Source organism: Argiope bruennichi, chromosome 2 (assembly GCF_947563725.1).
Source record: "Argiope bruennichi chromosome 2, qqArgBrue1.1, whole genome shotgun sequence".
NCBI lineage: Eukaryota > Metazoa > Arthropoda > Arachnida > Araneae > Araneidae > Argiope > Argiope bruennichi.
The window spans coordinates 53,454,870-53,479,121 of NC_079152.1; the positions used below are offsets into that span (position 1 = coordinate 53,454,870).

The 24,252-nt window shown below is 28.1% G+C and overlaps 1 protein-coding gene across 1 annotated transcript in view; it reads left to right on the forward strand.

The window, feature by feature from the left end:
* Window positions 1–24,252, forward strand: part of LOC129961547 (QRFP-like peptide receptor) — a 116,216-nt gene that overhangs the window by 66,455 nt on the left and 25,509 nt on the right. Inside the window, exon 5 of the mRNA XM_056075031.1 lies at window positions 19,476–19,681. Coding sequence (XP_055931006.1) covers window positions 19,476–19,681 — 206 coding nt within the window. The remainder of the gene's footprint in view (window positions 1–19,475; window positions 19,682–24,252) is intronic.

Genomic DNA, 24,252 nt, shown 5'->3' on the forward strand with positions numbered 1-24,252 from the left:
GGAATACATGCAGATATTATCTTAAGAAGAAATATTAAATGACTCTAAAGTATAACGTAACGGATTATTACACTTCCACTGACTTGATAATCGATATATAAAAATTTCGAACTTTTAAAATATTGTGGGAATATACTTTTCACTAGAAAGATAACTTCGTAGCATGCGATGTCTTGAAAGTGATCACGCCTCAATATTTGCATGAAATGCGTGTATGATCACCTCATGATTAACAGTTTTAAAGTAAAGTTTATACTCTGCATAAAAACAATGTTTTGTACTTACGTTGAAACATGTCCTTACGATAATTCTTACCTTTCATAAAAATTGTTTTAAACTCTTTGAACATCAACCAACAGCAACAATATTCCTAGACATTATTTTATCAAACATCCCTACATTAATTAGAAATATTTTCTTTTGTTTTTAAACGAAGTTGGCTTGCATAAGGGTTTATCATAATTAGAGTAATATAACAGTGTTTATTTAAAAATTATTGATGTTTAAAGAATTTTTATCATGTATTTAAATTCCTAAAAGTTGACAATACATACATAAAATAAATTCTGGAAAAAAAATTTTGCTAGGCGTGAAAGAATTTTTATAACCTTTTTAGTATTTCCTAAAACATAAAAACTCATAAACCAATTTCAGTTTGTTTTTTTTCAGTATTGAGATTACCAAACTGAATTGCAATTTTAGATACTCTTTCATCTTTCATCAAAATTAAATTAAAATAATGACGCATTTTCACTTTATGTTATGACTTTTTAGGACGGTTATCCCAATTTTGAGCATTTCCAGATAATACATCCTATTATTCGCTATTATATAGCATTATTCAAATTATATTATATAATGAAACATTGTTTAATCTGATAAAATATTTTGAAAAATACGTGTACTTCTAGGATTAGTCACTTGTTAAAGAAAACAAATGGTGTAGCATCCCACTCTAGTCTTCTATACAGATAAACAAAATTCACCTGGCCTGATCATAAAAAATTGATTGGATCAAATCCCTTTCTTGATATTTAATTAAATCGATATTACCTGATCTTTGGACCCTATAACTGAAACTCTAACCAGGTAGCCATTGCCTCTAATGTTTTTATAAAATTTTCACTCAGGTTAAAGATAGTAAGTTATATTTACAAACTCAATGAAGATCTTTAAATTTAAAAAATATAACAAGCTGAAATTTTAATATAGTTTTTCATGCCAATAAACACGTTTGAATTCATTGTTCCTTTAGTGTAATATATACCTATATATAAACGATTAAAGCAATTCTGGAATTATTTCTAAATGAAACTAAAATCATTTTTACTTCATTTATAAGTAAATTACAACATGAAAATGCTTAAATAGCATCTAGTTATTTTTTAAAGTAAAACTTGTATTATCTAAGCCTTACAATTATTCTAAAATAATTAATTTCGATAAATCATTCTGATACAGTTACTTATGTCTTATAATTATCATTCATAAATCACTTTCAATGAGAATTTCAATTCATGAAAGGGAGCCATTATCTTTCATCAGATACTGCTCATACGAAGCGTTAACTATTATGTAGTAATTTAACATTTGGAATAACCGGCTAATGTTTGGATGTAGAACGAATTTGATAAAAGAGGAATTTAATAATCAAATAATCATAAAATATATCATTTTCTAGTTTATAAATTAATTTTCCCTTTAAAATAGAAAAATTAGTGTTAGATTCTCAAAATTTAATGAAAACCAGTTTTATAAACACATTTTATCTTTGAACCTAAGTATTTTCTTATTGTAGTTGTAACACTTTTTCTGTTTTTAGATTTTAATTTATTTTCAGCAAATTTCCATCATTATGAGTAAAATGAAATCCTTTTTATAGTTAAAAATACTAAGAATTCCATTTTTCTTAAATGTTTCGCCAGGTGGCCACATGCATCATCAAAATTTCAATTATTTAGTAGATTAATGAGTAATTATATTCTAAAAATATTAAGAATGCATTTTTATGGAAAACATAGAAATTTATTAAATATCAAAATGTTATCATATCAGCGATTCAAAATTCAATTGAAATATTTTATCATTATTAAATCAGCCCTATAAAAATAGGTAAAAACACATACTATCTAATAAAGAAGTAGTTAAATGAAAAATCAAGTCTTCAGAAGTAGTTAAAAGCTATCCTTCAGACAAAGTTAAAAATAATTTTTACATCTCTTTGGGAAAATGTGGGCTTCATTTTATAGTCATCATATCTGTTATTACAAGTTGTTCTACCTTAAAATATAAATAGAATTTCAGAGATAATGATAGATGCTGTGAATTTATTAAATGTTTTTGAATGTATTATTCTGTGTCGATGTTTTTAAACCTATTTTTAATTCAGAAAAACTTTTTTATCTTTTGTTCCGCAACCCGTACAAAATACTCTGGAATAAAAAATATTCTCGATTTTCAATTATCATAAATATATAAGTTTATTACTTCTTTTATTTGATGTATATATCAATTCTCGGCATCATTAGATATGCAAACACTGGATAGGTTGTTTTCATTGTGAATGCATGATAACTTTTCAGAAAACCTGAGACATTTTGTTTTAAAATTTCAGTAAAAATTATTGATGTTTAAAAAGCTGAAAACTTCTAATTCTTAAATTCTTTACTTTATGTGTGTGTTATGGGGGGGAGGGGATAACTGTAGAATATGAATGTTGAAAACCTTTGATTTTGTATTTTTATTAAAGAATTATAAAAACTTTTAATAAAATCTAACCGATGAAATTATATATTTCATCAATAATTTTATATCCTAAGAAAGCAAAAAATGTTAGTGAATGTGATATCATCGCCAGCTGTGCTTCGTTAACTGTATTGGCATGTCTATTTATTCCGCCTATTTGATGATGTCATTTATTGGTCAATGATTTAATACTCAAAAACGATGTTCCTCTTATACGCTCACTCCCTGCATCATGCTTACCTGTGGTTATCTGCTGTTCTTAGCATAATATATTTTTTTTAACTTTTCTTGTTCTATTAAATATTGTCTTAAATCCGTACATTTAAGTCAGTATTGGCTATATTTCGTCACCATTTAATTCTGAGTAAAGGACATCTAGTAATTGGATATTAATTTGTAGAATGATGTTGAATAGTACTTAGAACCTCCTACTCCTACTGTCACTCCACATTCATCTCACATATCCACAAGTGCAAGAAATAAAAATTCTTAGTTAAAAAATTCTTAAATAATTCTTTAATAATAAAAATTCTTAATTAAAAAATTCTTAAATAATTCTTTAATAATAAAAATTCTTAATTAAAAAATTCTTAAATAATTCTTTAATAATAAAAATTTTTAATTAAAAAATTCTTAAATAATTCTTAATTCTTTAATAATAAAAATTCTTAATTCTTTAATAATAAAAATTCTTAATTCTTTAATAATAAAAATTCTTAATTCTTTAATAATAAAAATTCTTAATTCTTTAATAATAAAAATTCTCAATTCTTTAATAATAAAAATTCTTAATTCTTTAATAATAAAAATTCTTAATTAAAAAATTCTTAAATAATTCTTAATTCTTTAATAATAAAAATTCTTAATTAAAAAATTCTTAAATAATTCTTAATTCTTTAATAATAAAAATTCTTAATTAAAAAATTCTTAAATAATTCTTAATTCTTTAATAATAAAAATTCTTAATTAAAAAATTCTTAAATAATTCTTAATTCTTTAATAATAAAAATTCTTAATTAAAAAATTCTTAAATAATTCTTAATTCTTTAATAATAAAAATTCTTAATTAAAAAATTCTTAAATAATTCTTAATTCTTTAATAATAAAAATTCTTAATTAAATTGTTTCTTAAAGATTTGCTGCTTATTTGCTTACATAGGGAATTTTCATTGAGTTTCCCCTCATTTCCTTTTATAAGATGGGGCCGCGGTGACCCGGTGGTAAGTTCTGAGCTTCGAAGCCAGAGAGTTTCAGGTTTGAGACTCGAATCCACCGAAATAGTCGTGTAAGTAGGCTTGGCGCACATTATATCCATTTGTTTCAAACGCCCTCCGGCTGGTGTCTGTGGAAGCTTGGAGAGGGAGATGCCAGCCCCAAGCGGCATCTTCATAATCTGACGGCGGTTCAAAATTACGAGATCCGTGCCAAAATAGCTCTAGCATTGCTTTAAAAAGGAGCTTTTATATAATTAAACTCCTTTTATAAGATTTCAAACCTTTTTTTATGTCTTTCATATTTTTTAAAACAAAGTAATTTTGTTTAAATGCTGGTTTTTACTTTCTTTTCTACTACATACTGTAGAATGATGCCAACATCTTAAACTTTACCGGTAGCTGTTTGATTATCACAGTTTGATTAAATCTCGCTCTTCAACCATTGATACAAAAAAAGAGCCAACCATCACCATCTTCGTCTTTTCATAGCTTAATTGATCCTTCATATACAGAAATATGTTTTCCGAAGCACTGACGCAAAATTTAAAGATATGTTTTCCATTCCATATTTTTATCAAGCAATTCTGCACATAGAGTTTTAAATACAAAATAATGTAAAATATATTTTAAAGACAAATTTGTGAAAAAGCAAATACAGGTTTTCTTCTAATGAAAATAGATCGAAACATAAACAAGAAACACTTGAGGTGCTTCATTTGAGTTGCTTACTAAAAGTGTTTTAACTGTACAGATCTCTCAGAGACTGCAAACGAACAAAAGAATTTTCTACTATCCTGCTTCAGGCCATCTGTACAAAAAAAAATCAGAATGTTTTCATATTGGAACAGATTTTTGGCAAATTTCAGTACTGTTCGACCAAATGGTATATATGGATGGAAAAATGTATTTTTCCCAAAGAATTCGCAAAAACTATTGCATACAAATTGAGTTATATTTCTTCCGCCTTCAAAATATATCTAACAATTTAATGCATACAAAGAATTCCCGAAGAAAGCTATAAACTAAATTGAAGCAGAGCTGTATATGTTTCAAGAGATTATCGGAAAACTCTTATTGGGGTGGTATCAAAAGGGGAAATTTATTCATTTATGCTATATAAGGGTAAGAATAGGAGCAAAACACTCGCTGCAAAGATTATTTTTGTTTAAAATTTTCTTACATGAGTAACTAATTAATATAAAAAGTTTTTCCTATTAATATATGAAATTCAAATTATCAAAAAGAGTTTTCTATTTTTTATTAAATAATAATTTTTAATAATGATTTTCGTAGTATAATTTTATTCGATAACGTTATTCATCAGTATAATTATCAAATTTTTTAACTTATAAGTAAAAAATAAGTTATATTATTAAAACAATCTTATAATAGATTGAACAATTATTTATGCTTAGAAAAAGTAACTGTTAACAAGGAGCAATTGGATGTTATGTAACAGTACATACATAAATAAGCTTTGTACCTTTAGTTCACATAGAAACCACATGCTTTGGTTAGGACGTTCAAGAAAGAAAGGAAAAAAATGTTTTGTCGTATTTTTGAGGTATTATAACGCTTGTTTATTTCAAATGAAACTTGAGGAAAAGTGCAGCCAAATCATTCGTAGGTTTCTTTCTTTATTCTAAAGAATAAAGAAAGAAATATATTGGTATACAGAAAGAAAGTTATTAGATTAATATTTCATTTTTTTGGAGAATAACAAACCTTAATTCTTGTTTCCAATTTCTCGTGATAAATACGTTAGTGTTCGCAATTATATTAGAAAGTTTTCATTGTTGGATAATTGAAAACTACCTTTTATGAAGGAAAAAACCTACATTTTTAAAAAAAAATATTTTTCGTTAGTTTCTTGGTTTATGAGGTTTAATGGCGCAAGAGTCAACCTTGGCTAAACCACGCTATTTTGTACATTCGGAAGAATTAATACTATTATAGGGAATATTATATGTATACAAAATTGAATGTCTGTTTGTTTGTTTGAGCCTCATATTATTTCACAATCCTTAAGGGGATTGAGCAAAATTTGGAACTCGTACATCATTTCTAGAAATATTAAAAACACAATATTAATAATTCCAGTGTTTGGAGGGTTAGTTGAGAATAGGCAGTGAAAAGCATACTGAAAAAAAAATATATGGTAGTTTAAAATTTTGTTAAATATATTCTATTCAAATCAATTTTCTACCATAATCGGAACTAAGAATATATATGTCTAGTAAATCCATAATCTCTAGAAGGGAGGTTTCCTTGTGAATCTTAGAAACAATTTAAAGCATTCCTTAAAGTAAGACTGGTTAATTAATAAATTATTTTTGGAAAAAAGGGACTTAATGACTCTTGCAGAAAATGATAATGCATTCTAAAAAAATGTCGATTTTCTTTCCATCTTCTCATATCACCATTTTAATTGATATCCCATTTTAATTTATATCAAATGATATCAGTTAAATGTTATCACCATTTAAACTGGTAACAGATATATGTAATATCTGTTCCGGTTACGTCATTTCCCCTATGCGCGTAATAGCTAAATATCTTATTCTTATGGAGAACCAGATATAAATATTTATATAAACATAATTAATTCAATTTTAGTTTTCAGAACTTTAATCAAATTTTTTTAAAAAATATTCATTTTAAGTTTAAGAGTAAAACATGTTTTTCCTCCAAATAAACATAAATTAGTAAATTATTTACATTTCACTTAAGTATTCGACATTTTTAGTTTTTTAAAGTTCAAGGTATAACTACACATTAAAGTGATAAACGAGAAATAAGTAAAAATTTATTTTGTGTCGAATTCATATATATATATATATTGTTACGAACCTGTGAGGCGGCTTCCCAGCATAGTCAGTTCCATAGGAGGTTCCAGAGCTTGGCGACAAACTTGGTGACCATTTGGCGACTTTGGCGCCAAAACAGATTATACCCGAAACATCGAGAATTTTCCCGATCCGTCGAGTAGGAACGGGGATACGCCTCGAACGTTCCTGATTGGTTGAGAGGCCTCTAGCCCCGCCTCCTGAGACCTATAAAAGGAAGCAGCCGCAGCTGCCGGGCAGTCGTGAACCGGGACGTTGAATTAAGAAGAAGTCGGAAGCGGCAGAGCAGAGTAGTGTGAACCGGTGTTGAGTCGAGTCGCGAACCAGATCGGAGAGTTGTAGTCGGAAGCAACAGAGTGAAGAGTAGTCGGAATCGACGTGGAAGAACTCGTCTTCCAGGGAATAGCGGAGCAGCGACGGAGTCCAGCTGCTGTGCATACTGTTATATGCTGCTGTTGTTGCTGCACGTCTCGGCTGAAAATAATCGTCTTCTGTGCTGTGTATAGTTGTCGTCTTTGTGCTGTCCTGTGTGTCTTCGTGTAAATAAACGCCGTTGCTTTATTTTCCACTGCCGCCTGCTGATTGAGTGTTCTCCACACCATATAACTCCCACTATCCAAACGAACCCGGACAATTTCCGTAACAATATATATATATATATATATATATATATATATATATATATATATATATATATATATATATATATATATATATATATATATATATATATGAAGAAGTTGAAATGTGCCAAGATTTTTAAGTTATATAAAATAAATTATTTGCAATAATTTAAATAAAATGTATATGTTAAATAAAACTTTTAATATCTCTAGTACTGTTATGAAACTCATTATACAAACAATATTGGCTAATTATCTATTGTTTTCTTTGTTACTAAATATTGTTCAAGTATCTTTATGTCCCTTAAATAGCATGGAAAATTAATCGGTACTAGATGTGATAGATGAAACATTGTCATTCTTGCTCAGCTGAAATGCCATCAACTTGAATTATTTCTGACTTGTATTCAACATCCTAATACTAAAATGATATCAGTTTTAGGCTATATTTAAAATACGTAAGATGCAGATTGATGAATCTGTTGGTGCCTATTTCCAAATTTCCAGTAAAATACCCTATCAGTGTTAAAATCCATCTTGGACTTCTTCAGACAAGTTCGGTATTTGAAAAATGTCCAAATTACGAAATCAGTGAAAAAAAATATTTGAGTTTCATTTTTTTTTTATTTCTGACAGATGACTACCGTAATTTTTATCAGACTTTTCCCAAAATATAATTTCAAATGCTTGGCGTTTTATTTCAGTTATGCATTATTTATTAACTGATTATTATTTATTTTTCAAGCAAAAACAGCATAATTCATATATATTCAAAAAGCTTAGATTGAAAAATGGAAAATACATTTCTTGTAGATTGAGATTGATATGTGAACGCACAGCTCACTGATCAATATCGGATGCATTGAGATATGTTCGGAAACGAGACTTTGCTCCGAAGATTTTACCAAAAGAGAGAGTGGAGAGTAGAGTAATTCATTGTCCACCTAGATCTCCAGATTTAATATTCATGAATTTTTTTTTTTCCGAAAGTCATTTAATTTCACTATTTATAGAATTCCGTGAAATTTTTGTGGCAGAAGTGATATGTTTTATTCTCGAAATAACGTTTGGAATGTCTAAAAACCTTATTAGTATGAGAAGGTTCATGCATCCATGACATCAAGCTTGTGTTATTGGGTGAAGTTATAAGTTTCTGTTACTGTGATTCAGTACCTATTTTAGAGAAATAAATCATTAAGAACATCTTTTATTTTATAATTCTATTAACTCTTCTCTATTTAATAGCATCTTAAAATGCCAGCAATTAAACACGTAATTTCACACCACTCATTCTTATATAAAAAGAACTTATTTCTTTCACCTCTAAATGTCTGTAGTTTTTTACTAAATAATTTAGATTAATTCTGTACTAACTCTAGGAATCCATTACTTGTGGAAGTGATTATACTCTGTTAAATTCATTATAAATACAGGATGGAGTCAAAACATTACTCATAATTAAATTTACTATATGTTTAAAAATACAAATTACAGTGCATTCTGTAGATAATGCGTAGCTTTAACTAGAAGTCTAGACAAATTTTCTTTCGAGTGAAGTCTAGACTGAAACAACTATTTAGCAATTAATGATGATATGAAGTCGCCCTTTAACTCCTTTTCTTTGGGAATTTACGAATACACGCTAATTCTGTAGACATCAGTGAAGGATAAAGTTAAATATTTCGATCTTTCACTTTTAAGAAATCTTTTACTTACTCCGAAGGGCTTCAACTTATTAGAAATTCACACAATTTCGATTGCAGATTTTCAAATTGCCAAATTTTGAACCATAATCAATTGCAATTGCAGATTTTAAAATTGCAATTAACTGTGGCTCAAGATTTCCTTCAACAACTTTATATTTAATGAAATGTCAAAAATAAGTCTTGAAATAATTCGCGATAAATTAACTCAGATATTTAATGGTAGATGTGTAGAAAATTCGAATATAATATTTCCAATAATTATAAAGCTATTTGTAACAATAGTTTTGAAAGAAATAACTTTTAAAATCGTAATTTGATTAGCATGCTCAAACGTATAATTATCTTATTTTGTGAATTTTCTATGTTCTAATTTGTGAATTTTCTATGTTCTAATTTGTGAATTTTCTAATTTCTAATTTTGTGATGATTCATTATAAAAATTATGGAATTTTGAATTTAATTTATGATTAAATTCGCGACAACTTCTAAATTGGAATAAATTTATTGAATCTGATATTAGCTTTTGAAAATAGTAATATTTTTCATCAACAACCCAAGTATGTTCAAAATTTCAGAACTCTAATACAACAGGGAAGACTGAAAAATTGAGCATAAAATTCTATTTTTATGCATACATAAAGGAAATCAAGTCAAATAAAATTGTAATTTAATAGTTCATTGCATTAAAAATAGCCTTCAGCTTACTGGTGAAGAAATAAGCCTATTTCTCCCTCTTTTCACGTCTTTGAAAAACAGGATCTTCCACCTTGTTTCCATTCAATTTAAACATTTAAATTATTTTTCTTTTTTTAAATAGAGGTCTGGGCATTGTAAATGGAGATATAAAAATGTTCTCTGTGGTAAATATATTTAAAATATAAATAAGGAATATGAAAATAAATTTTAGGAGAGAAATGAAATTATGATTGTTAAGCAATAAATATTCGCATCGTCCATATTCTAGAATGGATTTATTGCTGAGGATAACTAATGTTGAAAAGTATTTTCTCCTGTTTTAAACTAAAAATTGCTTTTACTCAATCTTCCTTCTTTTAATTTCCTTTAGAATTGTGTTAAAATTATCAGTTTTCACACTCTTAGAACCTAGAATTCAATTTTGTCTTTAGAATTTATTATAATTCCTACTTTTATAATGAGTTTCATTAAAGTTTTCTTATTGATTTATGGTCCTAATTTTAAATAAATTATATAAATATACATTTTTATTATTTATATGCATCATATTTTTAAAAATTTTAGGGTAACATGTGATTTTGATATAAACTAAAAACAATGCTTTTATTTTCGTTCCAATATTTAATTCTTTAATCTTATTGTTATATTTCTGCTCTCCTCTTTTATTATTATTCAATTAGATTAATGTCGAAGAATATGAATCCATGAAAACCTATGTTAAAAGTGATTAAAAAGTTAGATATAGACACATCTCTCATAACCTAAGAAAAACGCAAAATTCATATGTTACGCCATTTGTCGTTTGTACACTTCTTAAGACTAACTATATACACTGGTGTACAAAACTTAAGCAACAATGTAAATTTTAAGAAGGTAGCCATGAAGTTGCAGAAACAGGGGTTATTGCGATCAGTACAATGAATATGCAATTGAGCAGAAAGATTATACGTATGCAAATGTCAGGCGACGTGAGTGTTCACAAAATGCGTACAGTCTGCGCGCGCAGCTCAAGACTACAAGGAAGGAAGAACGATGGTCCAATTGAAGACATTATCTGCAAGTACAAGTGAGTTTATTCACGCAATATAGCTAGAAGACATCACGTGGGGACGTCTTCACACTTGGAAGAACGATCTGAAAGCTGGAGGAGGGGCGCAGTTTGACTAGTGTAGCTGAGGAGTTCGGAATCAACAAATTTGCGTTTCGCGCGCTTGGAAAGCCTTCCAAACCATAGGTACAGTTATTAGAAAGGTTGGGGGTGGCCTCCCTAGGAAAACAACAGCAAGGATGACCGATATATCGTCCTGCTGGCGAAAAGAGCCCGGTACCAGTCAGCAAGCGCCACTGCTCAGCAACTGTGTACAGCGACAGAGCGACAAGTGTCGCGGTTTACTGTAACCAGACGCCTTCACAAAGGTGGCCTATACGCCCACCGTCCTGAACGCTGCATCTCTTTGATAGTTGGTCACTGGTAGCACCGTTTAAAGTGGTGTAAGGAGCACAAAAAGCTGGAAATTTCATCAATGGAGTCGTTTCCTCTTTACAGATGAGAGTTGTTTCAGCGCCACAAGTGATTCTCAATAGAGAAATATGGACACAGTTTCATCCCAGTGACATCAAGGAAAGAGACCGTAGGGTGGTCTTAGACATGTCGCAGGGGAGGCATTATGCTTAACGGGTGGACTGAACTCCACGTTTTCGACAGAGGTTCTGTAACCGGAGATCGCTATTGTAAGGAGGCATTCCTTCCCCATGTTCGTCTGTTCCAAAGTGATATTGAACCCTATTTCGTTTTTATGGATGACAATGCACAGCCACACAGGTTTGTTGGTGTTCAGCAGCTACTAGAAAGTGAAGATATCACTCGAATGGATATCTTCAGAGAGAATGGCCAGCATTCTCTCCTGATTTAAATACATGCGTGAGATGCTTTGGAGAGACGCCTTGCGGCACGATTGCATCCTCCGGGGAACATCCAACAACTGAAACAGATGTTGATTGTGGAATGGGCACTCTTGTCTCAAGAACTGTTGGGCAATCTGGTGCTGAGCATGGAAAGACGCTGCGAAACAAACCTTGCAATCAGAGGAGGGCATATCCCATTCTAAGGAACATCTACTTATTGTTCTTCCTCTTGGACAGACAATCATGTTTAGCGATACTATGAGTTCAACATAGCCTTTTTTGTTTGATTCCGTACTATATGCATTGTATTCCTTTTTGTGAAACTATGCTTTCGTTATCGTTTAAGTATAAAATGATGTCTCTCATTTCTGAATTTCATGTCTCTCAGATGATTTCACTTGGAGTTATGGCAATAAAAGCACCTGTTGCTTAAGTTTTGCACACCAGTCTACTAAGCTTATTAATATTCAGAACTTTCAGTATAAAAGTTACGACGAAGTAGGAATAGATAATTTTTTGGATGTAACTAATAATACCTAATTGTACTTACATATAATATGCATTAAAAATATCAAAAATTAAAAGTAAAACAAAATAATGAGATTACTCTCAAATAAAATAAAATTTATTTGAATTTTATGAAGATCTGAGCTTGATGAGATACTATGTAGTTTTACCAATGAAGTTATTTTGATTTATCGCTGCAAGCCAAACTGCCATATTTGAAATAATTCAAATACTTATTTTAAATATATATTCAGAGTCATTTGAAATGCAAATTTAAATATTTGTTTTGAGTATTTAAAAACTAACTTGCAAGAAAATATTATGCCAGAAATTAATTATTGAATTTAAAAAGTTTCTTTTTTTCCCAATGTCTTCATCCTTTCAATTTCGTTCTGATACCAAAAGACTGGACTGTTTTTCATCACATGCATCCCGGAATGAAACATCCACTTCGTATAGAAAAAAAAATATTCTATCTGGTAACTGAAATAATAAAACTTTTTTTCTATCCTTCGATGTTATATAAAGGTTCTTTGTGTACATTTCCAACGGTTTTTTTTCCTATGACGAACTGTTCTTGGAGTTAGATAACTATAAGGTTTATCTTTTCCTTTCTCTTTTCTGAGGTACTAGTTTACTTTTTCCTCGCTCTGCTTTACTTTTACGTTCAAAAAATCATTTGTCCTCTTTTTTTAAAAAGTAAATCTTTCGGACTTTTATTTACACTTCGGATAGAATAGCTACGATTATGAAAAAGTTCCTTGTAAAATCTTCTTTTTGATACAAAATTCCATTTACCTTCAAATATATTGACAATCACAGTTACAAAAACTCTTCAAATGAGACATTATTTCTTTTAAACCTCAAAAAAGAATTTTCATTTATTTATTTGTTATAAAAATCTAATAGCTCATGTTTCGATTTAATATCTTCTTTGTATAATTGTTTGTTGTGTGGCAAATATTCGATATATTTCTATGCTTATAAGAAATGGTAAAGAAATTTAAGATAAAGTGGTATATGAATTTTAATGTCTAAAACCTGCTGAATTAATTAAAAGAAATAGCTCTTAAAATTAATAAGTTAATCACCTACATATGTGAAATATATTTTTTAACGACAATAGCATTTGTCATACGAAATATGAGAAAGGCTTTACCATTTATTTGTATAAAAGCATGAAATATTAGTAATTAAATATGAAATGGCAGGTTACTCTACTTTAATTATGAAATGTATATATATAAATGCAACATAGAAATTGAGTGAAATTGCATGTGTAGTCTTTGCAATAAAAGTATGCATCTATGCCAATTGTTATACTATACAGAATACATCAGAAAGAAATAATACATATCTATTTGCCTATATCTGTGCGTTTAAGCAGAATAGTTCAAAATTATAACTTGATGGACGAATGAATTCCAGTACGTAGGATATTCTTTTATACAGAGAAGATTTTTATCAAAACACATATTCGACATTTAATTTTATTTTGAAATCTCATCCAAAACATACCATATTTAAAAAGACATTTTTAACAAGGAATTTGCCACCAGGAATTCACAGAAAAAAGTCAGAAGAATTTTATGATACTCTGCAACTTATATGATCATCGTGATTTCCATGTTAATCCATGTAAGTTTTCAGAGATCAAAAAGATTAGCTGAAGATTAGCTATTGCACATTCAAAATTATTTATAAGATTAAAAATCCCATGTACATGAAAGCACTTCATTTGCAATTAATGTTAAATACTCAATGTTCAGTTACTTGAAAATAGGATTCTTGTGGAAGATTTCCTTTATTCTCAAAAGTATCATTACTTACATTTCTTTTTATCACAACATTTACTTTCATATTAAACTTCTTAGGATTTGAATATCTAGTTTTAAAAAATAAAATTCGGTACTTTTCGATTAGCCGGGCAAAAGAGAAAATCGACAATGATTTGGAACTGCGCCAAAAACCGTCTCTAAAACCTGGCCAACATGCGAGCAAATTTAATGCTAAAAGTTTTTACGCAGATAAGATCTAAACTATTTGACAATTTTTCGTTTGAGTCCGACTAACTTAAATTCGCTTTAATGAGAATAAATGGAGTTCGGAAGAGACAATACAATTATAATTAGTTATACAAAATGCATTTGCATAAGAATTATATTGTTTGCTAGTTTACAAATTTATATCTAATAACTCATGCAGTAATATTTTATTTTTCTAATGCAAACTAATCAATATATATAATAACGAATTATTTGCTGAAGTTAAAAAACGAAATAGCCTTTTCTGTTATTTATTCTGATTTAAAATTTCCACTCTGATACAGAATAAAATGTTTTCTAAAATGAAGTGAACCCTGATATGTTGATTATTGAAACGCATTAAACGAAGAAAAAATGAATTTCAGCTTTTCATCCTATGAGAGCACATTCGAGACTATTCGAAGCAATGAATTATTTATATTTTTGCATTTTTTCATAAAATATATAGAAAAGCAAGTATGGAACAAACAAATCTAATATTAGTTTGGAAAATAAAAGTTTTGGTGAGACAAAAAAAGAAGTATAAAATAAACCACTTTTAATTTAGAAATTTAATAAAAGTTTTGCTAAAAATTTTTCAGATAAGAAATATATTCTCAAGTTTCTGAGCTAGGGAATAGACTATACTTCTAACTAATATATAATTAAGGATGCTCTAGAGTTAATTAACTTGAGATTTTCAACTTTATCATTATAAAGCTTTGAAACAATTGTAATTTTTTTTAAAAAATAAACGGAAAACTGTTTTTTTTAGTTCAAGAATTGCAGAACACATCGAAAATTATAATTAAAATATTTAAATAAAAATAGGCATTATATTTTAATTTATGAGGTTTTTCTGTTAGAAGATTTTGATAAAATTAAGAATTAAAAAAACATTAATGTAAAACATTATTAAGGCGTATATTATAAAATTGATTGTTACTTCAGAAAGAATAAACACTGTATTTAAGTAGTTTTATAACAAAATCATTTAAAAATTAAGGAAATTAAAAAAAACTATTTAATATGTTCTTCGAAAATCGGCTTTTCAACGTTTGCATCTACATTATATACATTTTTAAGTATGTTTTTACATGGTAATCTTCGGATCATAAAAACATATATAGGGCACATATATTCACATTGTGTCCTGTATAAACGCTGTTTTGATTCTGTCATATATTTCATAAAAAAAGCCAGTCTATATATATATATTCTTACATTGAATATAAATTTAATATTTGAACGAACTATACATCTTCACGCATTTTGGATCTTTTTCGCATGGTAAACTTCTATTTCTGAGGGAACATTGAGAGTAATAAAGTTTATTGAATTTAAAATTTAAAAAAGACAATAAAATTCCTATTATCGTCGTTTCTAGGGCAGATGAGAGGAAGAAAAGCGAGAAACATTTTAAAACTTCTGTACGAACACCTTTCTTTTGTAGTAATAAATGTAGATCATCTTTTCATAAACAGCTGTAAGACAAAGAGAATTTCTCTATGAATTCTGAATAAAATTCCACTTGACTGCAACTGATAGGTTACCGAAAATACCATTGCACCTAACTGAGCAGAAAAGCTCTTTACTATTACGTGCACTTTCAAAAACAGCAGAATGAATATTGGAACGGGATCTATCGGTTCAGATAAATACTGGAGAAAAAATATGCAAGTTTCTAAAATTGCTATACAGCATTTTGTTTCTTAAATATTTTCTATTTACGAATACACTCCAAATAAAAATTCTATTTCCCTATTCCAACCAGAATCATATGTTTATAATGGTTCAAAATTTATAAATACAACAGAATGAAATAGGTAGCAAGTGTTTAATACTTTACACTCAGAAAAGTAATTCGATGCGTAATTATTCATTTTGCATAAGAGCCCGAAAAATCCATTTACATATTCTTATCAGTCTGTAGGTATATTTAACAATCAAAATGTTAAATAAATAAAGTGTCCAAATGTTCCACCGTCTTGTATGGTATCAGAAAAGAAACATCCACGTACAAAGGGTTAATATTAAACAAGCATAAATAAAACGAAGAGAATTTTCAGTTCAAAAAATAACGTTAATTTGTTAAAATTATCCATTGTAGCAAAAATTTTAATTTAGTGTATCTTTTGGAGACCAATATTGGCCCAAGAGCAAAATCAAAACGAATTCGTTTTTAAACTAAAAAGACTATTTATAACACACTCAGAACTTATATATGTTACTGTAAATGTAAATGATCGAGTTATTATATATAATTACCTATGGCAATTCAAAGTTAATACAAAAAGTGTTGTAAATTATGAGCAATCACCGGTAATTATGTATAATCATCATTTATTACATTTACAGTAACATATACGTTATATTATATTACCCTCGCTAAATGAGAAAATAAGCTGTATGAAAAGAAATGGTCACATACATGGTATCCTTCAATAAAGTGATTAAAATGACAGGATTCTATTAATATATTTTGCTTAATAATCTTTAAAAATAATTCAGAATAATACTATTGTATGATTTCGACATACTAATGAACAATCAATATGATCATGAATCCAAAATCCAGTACAGTATTGTGTCAGTTTTGGTTGGCACTCATTGTTTAAGAAACTCAAAAATGATATAGATAGTACCATAAATATTGCAGTATTCTAAGGGAACATTTAATGGTGCTCTTATGAATTCTATTTAGTTCTCTTCGAAATTGATGTTTACAAAGGAATATAAAAATTCATGCTACTCTTGAAAAAGAAGGAATTTTCTTTCTCTAAATTGAAGGTTTTCATTTACACGAATTGGAAGTTTGCCCGACTTTAATTAAATGATACTCATATAATACTCATTTTGATAATTACCATACTTTGTTTAAAAGATTAATTTCAGCTCGTCGAATTTTCATCAGATATATTTCAAAACAATCCTGAAAGAGCATTCTTTCCATAAATCAGATTCTATTACTGCAGTTTGCTTCTTCCTTTTTGATTCTCGCTTTCGGAACATCCTAATGGAAATCCGAAAAATTCCAATGTTTAATCTTCTTCTCATTGCTTGCTTTAATTGCCTTGATTTCGCACTCATTAATCAAATATAAAGTTACCTCAATAAAATCAAAAATAATTTATTTCAAGAGAAGTGAATACTTAATAAAAATCCAGATAAACTGTTGTGTAAAATCCATGATTAGTTGAATGTAAATTTTAAGCCGACATTGAATGCCGTTTCGCATTACCTCTAAATCCATAAAGATTGATCGATTAGAAAATCAATAAATCATACAGCATAACCTAAATTCAATTTCGTCATTTATAGATATTCAATAAAATTTCACTAAACAGCTTTTAGATTTTGATTGTCTGATTCTCTGATACTGGAAAATAAACTAAGTTTAAAATTTTCTTTGTGGCAACTGCCAGTAGAGTTGTCAATTCATAATTAAATGTCTAGCCATACTGACTTAATTAATGAATGCTAGGCACCGAACTTCGTTCCAAAAAATCTTGCAATAATCAGTAAGAAATAAAGAAAAAATTCATTTCTCTATTCCCAGATCAAAGATTGCGAAATTAAAGAAAGGGAACTTCTTATTTACAGCATTTATACTTGGTACGATGAATAATTAGAACAGTTTTAGAATACAAACTAATTTGAATAAAAACATATAGTTTAATTAATTAAGTATAAGCTTCAATGTTAATTTCTTCATAATTCTATATAGCATGACATGAATATGGTGGGAACAAGAAAGAATATATATATATATATGATATCAATTTTAAAAAAAAATTAGTAGAAGCTTTATTTAAAATGTAACATACAGAGAGTTTTCATAATATACAAAAAAAGTAAAATTGATATATAATAAATCATTAATCAGACAATTATGAAAATATATTTAAAGGAACCATTTAGTTACAATTAAATTAACTTTTTTTAATTTAATATATTATTCTATACAACAAGGTTCAAAAACAATTTTTTTTTAAATTATCTATAAATAATCTTTATGGTTCCAAATATAAGTCATAATTACAAAATACAAACATATATTCTTTTTTTAAAAAAAAACTGCTTATTTAATGAAAAATTAGCAAATTTTTCAATGTTAAAAAAACAACAAAGGTGTTGCGGCATAAATCGTAAATATTTTATTTAAAAGTAGCTAACGATTATTTTAATAATTATAAATTTTATTTTGTAAATAGTTGTAAAATTCAGAATGGCAACAGTGATACTTTTGGAACTTGTTGTTTAAAAACGATGCTAGAATGTTGAATGAAAATAAGTTGATGTAAATTTGATAATATTATCTATATTTAATATTTAGTTTTATAGTAAGTTTGTCTGCATTTTATTTTTGTTGATGCACGAACACAACAAAGGAAGGAAAGAAATATTACATTTTTATTTTACATTTATACTTCTCAATTTATCTAGATTGTAAAAGATCACAAGACAAAATTATTTTAAAAAATAAATACTTTATAAGCGTTTAAAGTTGTCGTCAATTATTTTTTTTGTTTCAAAATTTATCTTTATTTTGAATTGAAAGTTATTATAAAACATGATTAAATAAAGACATCTTAAAATATGAGATCTACTACACCCTCAAAAGGTTTGGCATATACCTACAAAATTTTATTACATTTCATTGTATTATTTTTGAGGTATCATATTTTCCATGAATCAGTTTTAGTAAATATTTATTCTTCAGAGAATACATATAAAAATGTACTTACACATTAGTATACTTAAATGCAGTAGTAACATACGTTGTTTTCAAACTTCTTTTAAAGAACTACCTGAAATGGGCACACTATGGTTGGTAAGTAGATGGTTAACATAAATATTTCAAATATTATTTTTCGAAAATTACATGGTAAAAATAATTTATTCATATCCGCTTTAAAATATAACGCTCTCCGTGTCATTATTATCTATAATACATGATTGAAATTATTGCAACTATAATTATTCTTTATATAGATTAAAAATAACAATTGTCTTTTATTTTTAATTTATATAAGGAAGAATTTCCTGATCATAAAGTAAAATTCGAATTTTCCTTGTAAAAACACTCTTATAACATAGGCAAATATCTTCCAAATGTAGATATTACTTCTCTACGAAGACTTTTTCAATAAGGCAAAAACAATAGTTCCAATGTAACAGCTTCATGGTCTATTATTTTCTTTCTTAGATCCATTTGGAAGTGGGTGAACGTTACCGTGCGTACTGGTGTGTCCGCAACTGGTTCCAACCATGGCTGTGGCGCTCTTACGAAGTCTACATGCTGCTGCTCATCCTTATAGCCCCTTCGGTGATCATGGGATTCGCCTACACCAACATCTGCCACCAGCTGTGGGTTGTGGTCAAGGACAGGGCAAATATGAGTTGCGGAGAAATGTGAGTAGATATAAGAGTTGATATTACTTAAGATTAAATAATACTTCATGTGGCTTAAGATGAAGATTCTTAAGATGTGAGCTTCTGCTACACGTGGAAGATAAGAATCCGCTGTTTCAGCTGTATATGAATAGCAAATGCTTTAGATAATTATAAAGTTATAGAGTCACAGCTATTCTATATCTTGAAAGATTCAAAAAAGCGTCCGGTCTTAAACATTTGGCATTTAAAATCAAACTAACGCTGTCCCTCCCACCTTTAAGTTCAGAATTCTGCGTGGAATATCATAATGGAATAAAATAGAAAGGTCCGCAGGTTCCAGACCAGTAATTATTCAGAAAAAAAGGGAAAACTATACATAGGAATACAGCTACTTTTGTTTGGAGTATAGGGCTTTTACATAGGAAAACACGACCTTGTGAGTAAACAAATAAAGAAATCGCGATGAAAAATAACACTGTGCCGAACATTACCCTAATATCACAATATATTACATACAAATGAGATTAAAATATCCAAACTCAGTAAAAAATATTTCATATGACTCATGTAAATTTTTAAAGATAAACAACACATTTTATAATGGCATTACTATAAATCCCTTCAAAATAAAAATTTTCAAGTCACTATTTAATACGCAATATTCCTATTACATTATCTGGAATGCATTTCGTATCTGGAATGCATTTCTGGAATAATGCAAAGAATTCCCCCCCCCCAAAAAAATAATACTTTCAAGAAAAACAAAGACAAAACTGAAACGTTCTGAAAATACCAAGTAGGGACTAAAAACACATGTTTCAAACATCTACAAACACAAAAGTTCATTGATGTTTGTAGAGCATCAATGAACTTTTGAAATTAGACTATGTAAGATAAATAGTATACTCACCACCATTCACAGCGTTTCATTTGATAAAAAGAAATAACTTCATATTTCTTATAGATATTACGATTCCTTTATAGCAACATATTACGAGGAAACACGAAAGTTTTCGATAATTCTCCAGAATCAAAATCATCTCATCTACTTCAACTGCTGCACTGTGAATTACGTATTTTACAAAAATCTACAATATTATAGACACAATATTAATCAGAATCTACAATATTAATCAGCTCTCAATGGCTGAAGTACAAATCATGAAGATTCTCAAATATAGTTTAATGTTTTGTTTCTTGCATCATTTACTTCAGATTCAAAAAAGTGATTTTATCATGGAAAAAACTTTAACAATACAGAAAAAATAGTTTTACAATAGAACAAGCTATTCCAAAGGCAAAATGGTACCGACACAGAAAACTATTTTTCAGTAATTTAATTAAATCAGTTGGATACATTAGATAAATTTTACAACATGAGTTAGTCTAAATTCGCAGGGCAAGTGATGGGGTCATGCGACTTTTTTGTATTGGCAAAAAGGAAGCATTGGAACATCAACACGAAAAAGAAAGACTGGAAAGAAAAAGAAAATAGTAAAATCACAAGGTATTACATAATACAACTACAATGTAGTCTTAATTCTTTTTTCTTTATAGCCTTTCTCTTATTAAATGTTTTGCCATGTGACAAAAGCATACTATAGTTTTAGTTCTGAAAGTAGATGAGTGAGATATTAGCCATCGAAACTTCTTCTGTGAAATAAATGTATCTTAGTATTAAATAATAGTAACACTAATTATGTGAAATAAAATATATATTAGGCTTTGAAAAATAAATAAATAGTATTTCTCGTTACTTTGGCAAACATATTATTTTTCAACAATTAATATTCCGTCATTATTTTCAAATCAAAGAGTCCACAATATGCCAAAAATATTCGTTCATCTTCTTTAATACCTTCATCTAAATAAAAAAGCAATTATCTTCATCTTGTGCATGCAGAGATTGCCACCAATATTATTATTTATGTTTAGTAAATTAAAGCATTTAAATACCTGGAAGTCTTAAATTATTATGATACATTCATATGATATTTGTTTAAAAGGAGATATTATTTTTCGAATTTCAATTTTTTTTAATTATCTGCATTTGAATTTATTCCAAATAATGTAAAAAGGATTTTCTAATAATAGATGACAAAAGTTTCTTTGGTATATCTTACATATAAATTAAATGAAAGAAATTCTCTCTGAAGAAACTGTGTTGGAAAACGCAGATTCAATAATTAAGACTTATTATCACAACTTGTTAGAATGATTATTCAAACTCGTCGCGCTCATTTGCCTATCTTATGGAGAATAAAACCAATAGTTTGTTTCAAAAAGAAATTTCTTTCGACTGTAATGATGTACTCTAAACGATTTTCGACACGGAAAAGCGGCTGAAGCGGAAAAAAATCGGTGATTACAGTTATAGTGAAGAACTTTAAATGTTCAATCATCCTAACGTGCTAAACTATTGTTGAAAACTCAACAACTTACAAAATAATTCCTCGGTTATTAATTCGTTGTTTTATTTCTTTTTGAAACTATAATATTATGCCTCGTAATTAATTTATTACCGCAGACAATCATAGGCTTGGTAAAATTTACAGTTTGAGTAAAATCTTTAAAGCCAGTAAAAAGTTTTCAAAAAGTAAAAAAAGAAATAAGAGAAGTTTAATAAATTTTATTGTATTATTAATTATTAGAGTTCACTTCTTAGAAATAGTGCAAATATGCAGGATTTGCAAAAACATAGTTTATAGAAAAAAATGTAGTGCATATAATGTTACATTTTAACCTGAGTAAAAAAATAAAGTCATTGGTATTTTTTAAATAAATAGGCATATGATATATAAACTATAAATGCAAATACTACGATTGTATGACTGTGGAAATTATTCATATATTTCTTCAAAATTTTGGTGTTATTCCTGAAAACGGCGAAAGACAGGGTATTAACTGATCATGTAAAGGGGTAGATTAAACATTTTACTCGAACAGGAATGAGTAGCTGTACAAATGGAAGAAGACCTGGAACTTTGTTCTGGAATCATGAGATAAGAGTAGGAGACTTGCATATACACGGAAATTCTAAAAACTGGAAATTTATTCAGGCGTTAGGTTTAAATGCCAAAAAACGATGTATAACACTATTCGAAGATCTGGGAATTATATTTATATGTAGCAAAATTGATGCAATAATAAAATTACCTCAGCTGCGGCAGATAACAAAATAGAGCTTTTGAATGTCAGCTGACAAATCATGATCTGGGGCAAACAATGCATACGAGTACAAACAAATTTTTTGATTAAAAAAAAAGTCGGATTTGTCTAGAACAGACGGATGGAAGTACCACTAGTATGATTTAAGTAAAAGAAAAGAAATATTTCCTTAATACCAATTAGGTGGGGTTCTCTGATCACTTGGAAGTAATTTTTTCATAATGGTGTGGACTCAATTGTATTCGTTTTGGGTAAAATAAATTCGAATGCATATCACAATTTTCTTATTGATTTTAATTTTCTTTGGTGATAATTTTATTCTAAAATTATATTATACTCGAATATATAATTCTTTTAATGCATAAAATGGTATAATTTGAAATATAATTTTTTGAGGAAAGATATTACATAAAATAATTGCTCCGATAAATAATAATATAAAACAACTCATATAAATGTTACAAAATCAAATTGACTCAATTCTTGTGTCAAAGTTATAAATCACCTGTCACCATAAAAGAATTCAATTTTCGAACTCGCTGCTTTTTTTTTCATACAAGGCTTGCAACTTCACCTCCAGTCGGTTATGGATATATGTCAACACAAGTAATATCTCTCTGAACATAAAACGGTTCTAAACAATAAAAAGCAGCAATAACAATTGGCTTTACTATCAATAAATAAAATTAAACTGCCAGTATCATGAGAAAAAACATTTTGTCGAAACTGAAAAACAAATTTAAAGAAAAATTAAATTGTCTCTACTCTACAAGCTTAGTTCAACGACTGATTAATTATAATAAAATATAATTGTTTTAAGAAATATCGATAAACAATTGTTTAGGATTTTTAAGGTTTTTTTTTTAATTAGTTCGCTTATAAATTCCTTATTTTATTTTTGCGTCATTAGATAAGTTTTAATGTAAAATTATTTAATAAAAGAGGACACAGCTTCTTTTATTAATTAAACTAACTTCATTGATTAAATTCATAATTAAATTTTAATTTTTGTCTTCAGTTGTCATTCATTGTTTCCTGTCGTAATTTCATCTTTATTGTTTTTAAATACCTTCAATAAAAACTGGCGTATTATGAAGAAATAAACGTAATTAAAGCTGCACTTTCGAGATTAAATGGATGAATATTAAATCGAGATATGATTATATAGAACAATACATAAAAAATAATCAATGCATCATTTCACATAAATATAAGAAAATGAATGATAAAAACTGCATAAATAGAGTAATTTTGATCTGTAAAGCAAATTTTTCTCTATTCACATTATATATACAAAGAAAGTATTTTATGATAATCGGTTATTTCATTTTAGCATTTATCAACTTTTAAATATTTTTCTACGATTTTAACAAGTGAATAACTGCGTAAATATACTTTTGGTTTGGTTGGATTCAGGCGTG